The following is an 8,126-nucleotide window of genomic DNA, read 5'->3' on the forward strand; positions in this document are numbered from 1 at the left end:
GCCTGGTCGCCGCTCGTGGCGGCTAGGTCAGGAAAAACCATCAAAGTTATATATCCGCTAAACCGTGATTGGACTGCTAAACCGTGATTGGATTGGAGAGAGTACAAATAACATACGCCAAAGATTGTACGAAGAGTAATTCCAGGGAAGACGAGGGCGATATGGATGAACATACTCCCTCTTTCTCAGTTTACATGGCGTGCGCGTACCTCTAGTTCGTCAATTTGATCAACCCAATACAAAAAAATATACTAATATAAACTTCAGATGTTCAATTTTCAAACGATATAATTTTTGTGTTATATAGTTTATATTAGGATGATCAAATTGATAACCTAAGTATATGCGTAGGACTTGTAAAGTGAAACAGAAACGGAGGGAGTATACGAAATCTCAGGTGACACATCTTGCGACACCGATCGACCCAGGGATCCTCGACGAGCGTGCCCCCGAACGTTCTGATGCGCTTTATTACCATTCACCGTCCACGTGCTGCGGCAAGGAGCCCGGCGCTCCACGGAGGACGAGATCCACGTGGGGCCCAGCGGCCTGGAAGTGCGGTACCGCCGTACCGCCATTATTATTCCACCAGTATAGTGATGACTAGGCCAGCGACCCCTTCCTTCTCCCCGCCCCCAACGGTCGGAAAGAAGAGAATCGGCCGCCCGCGAGCCAACGGCAGGTCAATAGCCAGCCAGCGTAACGGCTCACACACACCACCGCCCGCAGAAAAGCCAAATCCCCCACCGGAGAAGACACACAGGCGCAGAGCAGGATCCAGCCCACCACAGCCAGAAATCATCCAGCCTCTCTCTCTCCCTCTCTCTCTCTCTCTCTCTCTCTCTCTCTCCCGCGGACCCTGAGACTCAGGAGCGCGGGCACGGGCGGGCGCGCGCCGGCGCGGAGGGGGGAGAGGATGGAGTCCATGGAGCCCATGGACATCGACTGGAACAGGGTGGTGTCGCGCTTCGTGCTCGACGAGACCTACGAGGGCATCGAGGCGCCGCACTGGGCCGACCTCGCCGACCCCGAGGCCCCCACCGCCGCCGTCGACGACGACGCCTGGTTCTGCCGCCCCGGTACGTACGCGCGCCCTCCCCCGTCTCTCCCGCTCCCGCTCCCTTCTCTGCGGGCGTTGGTCCTGCTGCTCTCCGGCGAGGAAACGATCGAGAGACGCGAGGAACGAGAGGGCCCTGCCTTTGCCCGCTGCTGATTCCATGGCGGGCTTCGGAAAGATCGGCGGCTGTGGCGGGTCCAAGAACGAGTCAGCCCGTTTCTTGATCCGCACCGCACAGCTTTCCTCTTGATCTGGGGGCCTGATTTCGCCCTTCTTCTCTTGCTTCTCGAGAAATTCAGGCCGTGCTCTGCTTTCTGTTCCCGACAAATTCCCCTTGTTGTTGATTTGATTCCCCACGGCGTCGTCTTTACATTCATTTCTGTGCTGGATCCCCCGCAGATTGCAAGCATCCCAAGACGGCCGACGACTTCCTCGGGCACACCCCCAGCCCCAAGGCCAAGCTGCTGCGATCAATGTCCGCCATGATGCCCTTCGCCGAGAGGGACGCTAACCTCAGGGACGCCAATAACAATCTGAAGAGACGAGGCGTCGTCGCCGGCGGCGGCGGCACTGCCGCCTTCGCCTCGCCCACCAAGCCCAAGCCGCCGCCCAAGAAGAGGTTCCAGGACGACGCCGAGAACCAGGACCCCGCGCTGACCACGCCGCCTCCCGCGGCAAGCAGGCCGCCGTTCGGCGCGCAGCGCTGGGCCAAGAACGCCAAGGAGGCCATCAAGTCCAGCGCGGAGAGGCGGCCGGACGTTGCTGAGAAGGAGGCGCTGCTCGGCAGGAACCCAGCGCCGAGGCAGCTCAAGAGCACTCTCTCGGCGAGGAACCTCTTCTCCGGGAAGGACATACTTGGCCAGATATCGGATTTCTACAATGAGCTCAAGCAGCGGATGGCCGGCCAGCAACCTGTCTCAGAGTCAGAGGCCATGGAGGAAATGAGCCCAAGACCAATGTAATTTCTCTCTCTCTCTGAAGCAACGCTGGGGTATCAATTTTGGGTTGGTACTTTCAGCTCCTTGACATTCTCATTTGTGCAGAAACAGCAGTGATGTGGTGAAGAAGGTGGATTGTAGCAGCGGCGGCGGTGGTCGGGTTCTGCCGGACGCAGCGAAGAAGGTGGCGAGGCAAGGAACAGCAGAAAAGAGTCCAAGCCCAATGTAACTTGCTTGTCACTGTGAATGCAAAAGCGGCATTAGAGGATTGTAGGTTGAGATACTGATCATAATGGTTGTTTGTGCAGGAAGGGAAAGAAGATTGGGTTGAAGGTGGAAGCAGGGAAGCCAAGATCACCCTCTGTGTTGAAGGAGGTGAAGGCAACACCGCCTACTCCACAGCGGTTTCCATCCCCCTATGTAAACCGTGTCAAGAGCGTGAAAGCTGCAGGCGCAACATCAAGCTCGCCACTCAAGAAGCCACTGAAGGTGACTTAATCTGTCATGCCTATAATATTGGTTATTGATCTATGTAGTGTTGGTGACTGTTAGACTGAGGGTGTTTGCTCGGTGAATTCTTGGTATTTGTGGGTTTCGACTAGCCTTTGTGAAAATATTTAAGAACATTCCAATCAGCCGAGCACTTGGTCCTGATCAGAAAATTTAGTGATCTGAATTATCATCAACATAGTTAATTTTCGGTATTTGTGGGTTTCTACTAGCCTTTGTGAAAATATTTAAGAACATTCCAATCAGTCGAGCACTTGGTCCTGATCACAAAGTTTTGTGATCTGAATTATCATCAACATAGTTAATTTTCGGTATTTGTGGGTTTCTACTAGCCTTTGTGAAAATATTTAAGAACATTCCAATCAGTCGAGCACTTGGTCCTGATCAGAAAATTTTGTGATCTGAATTATCATCAACATAGTTAATGGCTCAGACTCGGTTATAACCCTAAGCTAGAACTTCACTTCCTCAAAATGACAAGTTTGATGCTGAGATTGTTCTGTACCGTTTATCTTAAGACCTTCGGCGTGTCATCCTAACCTTTTCAAGTCTAGCCACGAGGAGAATGCACTACAGTATGGTTTCTGAGTCCAAGATCTTTGAGAACTTCAGTGTCCATGCCTGTCAATAACCCGTGTCTCCTTATTATGCATGTTCATAAGCTAAAATAATGTTCCTTTTCTTCGTGTTTCCAACACAATTGAGTCTGCAGTGTAAGTTCCATTGTGCATAGCTTATGGTGTATATTTTACTCCATTCAGTCACTTGAACAGTAGCATGTTTGATCTCATGTCGTCACTGTGACCTTTCTTAAGGGTGTTCGTTCAGGTGTTCTTTTTTTTGTAAATTAGTGGCATCAGCATATGTGGCACTAATTCCATGACCGTGTACTGTAATTTTGTCAGCGACACAATTATGATAAATGTTTTGCTCCATTTTTACTTTCACTTGATCAGTATGCTGTTTATTCTCACCTTATCATCGTGTCCTTCCGTAATGGTGTTCAGGCATTTTTTCTGCAAATTAGTGGCGCTAATCATATGGTTCATCATTTACTGTTATGGCGACATATGGTCTTCTATCAGTGTTGTGAATCCGAAAATAGTATCTCAACACAAGCTAACCATGCATTTTAACTAATGTTGATATCTACTGCCTTCTCTTCAGGATAAGGGGACGCCTAATAAAGATCAGGAGAACAGCAGAGATGCTAAGAGGCAACCTTTTGGGGTTAAAGATATGAACAACAACAGGGCTTATGAGGCCGAAGAGAGCTCCAGTGGCGTGTTTTGGTTCTTGAAGCCCTGCACTTTCCTGGTGGAGTAGCAGCAAAATAATCCAGAGGCTTTAAAGCTACTGCAATTCATGTAGTTAGGATCGATTCTTTGTTTCAGTTTGAAATACCCCCCAGTTCCTCCTATTTGATTGATTCATCTGATGGACATTCTGTCAGGCAAATAAATAGAAAGCATATGTATAGTTACCAGTCAAGTCATACAAGTCTAGATATTAATAAATTCCATGAGTAGACTTCAAGATATAGAGAGATGTTACTGCTCTTCTGCTAATTGGCTGTTTGAGCAAATGTACTGCAGATGATATTATTGTTCAAAATATAGAGAAATGTTATTGTTCTTCTTCATCTTAGTGAATGATATATCCATCCCAAGGCATACCCCCACTATGGCCAGCCTAAGACCATTCAGGTGTTTGATTGGAGGAACACTCAGGGAGACTCGTCAAAGTCGAGGGCAGGTTCAAAAGTTAATTGTTACATTGCTCACCTCTACATGAGTCGATAATTGTTTGTTTCTCAAGCTCTGTGTGACTGTAGATATAATTTGTTACACTTCTGTTTGTGCTGAAAACGGTATGCATTTGAGGCAGAGACAACGACTGCTTGGGAGGTGTTAGTGGCTATGGTTATGCGGCTATAGCACGGAAGAGCAGAGAGGAGAACAGTTACTACCTATGGCCGATTCATGAAAGAGATCGACATAGACTTGAATGTATAAATAACAAAACTTACAAGTGTGAGTGTGTGCCATCAAATGTAGAAAAGTTGAAAGAGCTCATTATTTTGGTTGTGTGAAAGAATCGCAAGCTCCTCAAAGACACCATGCATGTATGAGTGCGGCAGCAGGTAACGATGTTCTTGCATACTACTCCGTCCGAAAAGCTTGGTACATCCATTTGAGGGACAAGCTTTTTCAGACGGAGGGAGTATTGGACATAACCAAGGGCTATTGCAACTAAATTTGATAAGACTATTTGAGACAGTTAGTTGCTATTTTAGACGTATCCTGGTGAGCTCAGCAATGAATAATATATCAGGGCACCTTAAAGTCACTATAAGCCAACCTAATGCACTAGAATTATTTCAGTGCTTTTACAAGCCAAACTGATTACTTAAGATACAAAGAAAAATGCCTGATCACCCTTAAGAAAGGCCACGACGACACAAGGACAAACAGGCTACTGATCAAGTGAGTAAAAATGGAGCAAAATATTCACCATAATGGTGACAAAATGACAGTTCAAAGACATGCAACTTACCTGAAGGGTCAATAATGCACATTTTTGGATTATGAACAAGCATAATAAAAATACACGGATTATTGACAGGCACGGATACACTGAAAGGTCTAAAAGATATTAAGCTCATAAACCATGACTACAGTATATTAGGTTAGTTCTCTTGTTGGCTATAGGTAAAGTCAAGGATGATACGCTGTAGATCTGAAGTTAATTCAGTACATAAGTACCTCAGCAGCAGCGCATGTAAGATCTAGCCTATGGAAAGACATACCATTTTCAGGAAGTTCTAGCGTGTGAGCCGGTATGATACATTAACTGTGGTGGTGATGATTCCATCACTAGCAGTTAGAACCATCTTCCATAGCTTTGCAACATTGCTTGATCTGGCCCATATATGAATTCAGAAGAACTATTTAAACTGACCTAGACGATAAACTCATTGCTTTTTCAAACAGAACCTTATAGCAAAAAAAAAATATTGCAGCATTTACACTGCTGGTGAAGAACAACGTTAGTGAAAGCATGCACTAAGGTGTACTCCCTCCGTTTGTAGTCCATTTGAAATGCCTAAAAAGACCTATATTTAGGAACGGAGGGAGTACCATTGAGCAATACAATTCAGTTTTCAGTATAACATAAATTCCATCATTAGGTCACATCATCTTTTTTTCCGAGGTAAACTCAATTGAGCACATAAGTCTACACAAATGATAGGGGTGAATTACATTGCATAAAAAGTAACACCATTGCTGAATTTAAACCTCATGGTTTAGCCGTTTAGACAGTATAGAGCTCCAATGTAAATGCTCTTTCACAATAAACTCTGGTCCAATTGATCTTGGTGACCAAAAGAATTCATACATGAATCACACTTCTAATATCCAGAGGGCAATAAGATGCTACGAAATTCATCTAGAGATTCCTATGGGAAAATGAAGGTGCTCCAGAGAAGTTACATCATAAAGAGCTTTCATATGCGGCCATTTTTTATGTGGGACACCATTAAAAGCAAGCTCTTCCTGTTTTACTGTCTCCCAGTAGAAACACCAAGATCATGCTCGACACGTTGTTCTGGAATAGAAGAGGCCTGCAAAATTCCAAAATCAATGCAAGCATGTGAGGGAGATTATCTTTAGTTTTAGAAGTTTGTGTAAGAGCAACATATTGTTGCTCCCTTAAAAAACTAGATAGAATATACGTCATCAGATTATGATACTTGAGATGTTAGCAAATAGAAGCAGATGGTTCGATCTTGCACTAATTACCTTTATACAAACAAAGAGAAACATGTGGTAAAACTGTAACTGTGATGTGTAAATGATACAAGCATTGGATCTCGGAATACACAAAACAACCGATCAGTCCAGGAAATGTTCTGGAGCAACTACACTTAACTTTAAGCATCTCCTACAAATTACCAAGACAAGGTGTAACTATTCACTTGACTAGAACACTTCTATGGAGTAAACAACTATTCATATGCAAACAACCATAAGCATAGCAAACAGCTGCCAGCGTTTGGGCAAATCCTATGTTTTCATGCAACATCCTTACTCAATGTAGTTGATATCAGTATTAGTTGGAGAGAACGTTAGACCTTTTTTCAAGATTATATATACCTTATTTATTTCAAGTGTAGAAAGTCCAGTGATATCAGGATTCTTGAGCTGCTCAAGCTGCCGCTTCCCTCTCCTCATCAAATACTCAATGTACACAAAGTTCCTGCGATCTACACTCTTGGCATTCTCACGGAACTCTGCTGAGACAACGGACTCTATCCTGCGGCGCTCCTCTGGGGACTTGAGCCGTGCTGTCCGAAGGAACCCTCTGTATAATGCCAAGGCCTGCCTCTGGATGCCAGATAGCTTTGTACGGGACGCCATCTCATCCTTGTGACGCAGTCATCAAAGCCTGACAAAAAAGTGGAACTATCAAATGAGTTGTCTCGTGGTGATCTGCATATTTTTACCAGTGACGGGCTTATTCAGTTGTCCCGTGGAGTACAAAATAAACTAATCTACCGCCTAGCAAGCAAATCCACAGCGAACGGGGCTAATTTTGGATTAGATCGCGCGCAGGATAGAAATACAAGAGCAGAACTCTCGGAACAAATCTAAGCAAGCAAAGTCTGGACGGATCTCCAATCCGTGCCGGTGCGATAGAAGGGAGGAGAAGAACCTGCTCACCGGCGCACGCAGGGTCGACGACGGAGGGGGCGGGCGGAGTGGGGGCGGAGGCAGGGGCAGACGGAGAGGCGGGAGATAGGGACTTCGTCGCGGCTCGCCGCCGGCGCCGCCTGTCGGGATCGCAGAGGGAGGGCCGCGCGCGCGGAGTGCGGCGGAGGCAGGGCAGGGCCGAGAGTTTACGGGCGCTGGGGCTTCGCCTGCCGGGGTATCGCACGGGAGAGACGAACGGAACGGAAGGGGCAAAAGCAAAAGCTGCTGGTGGTGTATTCGATCGATTCTGTCTAGGGGTAAAATGGGAATTGCAGGTCAGCAACCAGCTATTTTTTTTAGGAAAAGTGCCCGTGTGTTCGTTCATATCACCGGTAACTAAGGCCACACGTGGCTTCTGTTTGGAACAATCCCCAGGGTCGGCACGTTAAGAAAACTTGCAGGAAAAACCAAGGAAAGAATGGGCCTGCACGGTTATTTTTCTTTTGCGAAAGGGATCAACTCTTATATTATAAAAGTTCATGTACAAACCCTATCAAAAATAATAAAAATTAATTCTCAGACCACCAAACGACCACTGCTGCCGTCAGAACGATCCGCCAACGCGTCGTTATCGCCGTTCCTCTATCGAAACCGACTTGACCTTGTCAATGACAACGGGAAGTCTTCCTGCACGCGTGCCTAAGACTAGCGCCCTGGAGGCCGTAGTCTTCATCGTGAAACCCTTGCAAAGATTTGAAGCACCTGACACCAAATCTCACCACGTGGCGAGAAATACTAACCTCACTGCCCCAAGGAGACAATAGGAATCTACACTGGAGCTTCGTCAACTACGACCACACAGACGAACTCGACGAGAATCGAAGCCCGGAAGACAAACTCTAAGAAGCTGCTACTTGTAAACTGCGT

General features: G+C 46.5%; 2 protein-coding genes across 3 annotated transcripts; one reads left to right on the plus strand and one right to left on the minus strand.

Moving 5' to 3' along the window:
• Nucleotides 1-633: 633 nt before the first annotated feature.
• On the plus strand, nt 634-4,147 carry LOC123093329 (uncharacterized; the record flags this gene model as incomplete). The annotated part of the gene is given in 5 exon segments (XM_044515265.1): nt 634-1,079; nt 1,457-2,015; nt 2,101-2,220; nt 2,304-2,484; nt 3,673-4,147. Coding segments are annotated over 5 exon segments (1,182 nt in total). The 3' UTR covers nt 3,832-4,147.
• A 1,596-nt stretch (nt 4,148-5,743) lies between these two features.
• On the minus strand, nt 5,744-7,483 carry LOC123089244 (succinate dehydrogenase assembly factor 1, mitochondrial). Of its 2 annotated transcripts, none has more exons than XM_044510968.1 (3): nt 7,222-7,483; nt 6,663-6,954; nt 5,744-6,130 (listed from the first exon to the last, which is right to left on the minus strand). In XM_044510968.1, exons 2-3 carry the CDS (start codon nt 6,924-6,926, stop codon nt 6,068-6,070), a joined length of 327 nt encoding a protein of 108 aa, XP_044366903.1. In that variant the 5' UTR covers nt 6,927-6,954; nt 7,222-7,483; the 3' UTR covers nt 5,744-6,067. The 2 variants fall into 2 exon arrangements, with proteins under 2 accessions (XP_044366903.1, XP_044366902.1); XM_044510967.1 differs by having other exon boundaries at nt 7,230-7,480.
• Nucleotides 7,484-8,126: the final 643 nt, after the last annotated feature.

This window comes from Triticum aestivum, chromosome 4B (genome assembly GCF_018294505.1).
Source record: "Triticum aestivum cultivar Chinese Spring chromosome 4B, IWGSC CS RefSeq v2.1, whole genome shotgun sequence".
Lineage (NCBI taxonomy): Eukaryota > Viridiplantae > Streptophyta > Magnoliopsida > Poales > Poaceae > Triticum > Triticum aestivum.

Excerpts from the sequence above, each read along its gene's own strand:
- LOC123089244 (XM_044510968.1), bottom strand. The coding sequence starts at position 6,926 with ATGGCGTCCCGTACAAAGCTATCTGGCATCCAGAGGCAGGCCTTGGCA. Across the intron at positions 6,131-6,662 it reads CTACACTTGAAATAAATAAG|GCCTCTTCTATTCCAGAACA; the intron begins GTATATATAATC and ends GGAATTTTGCAG.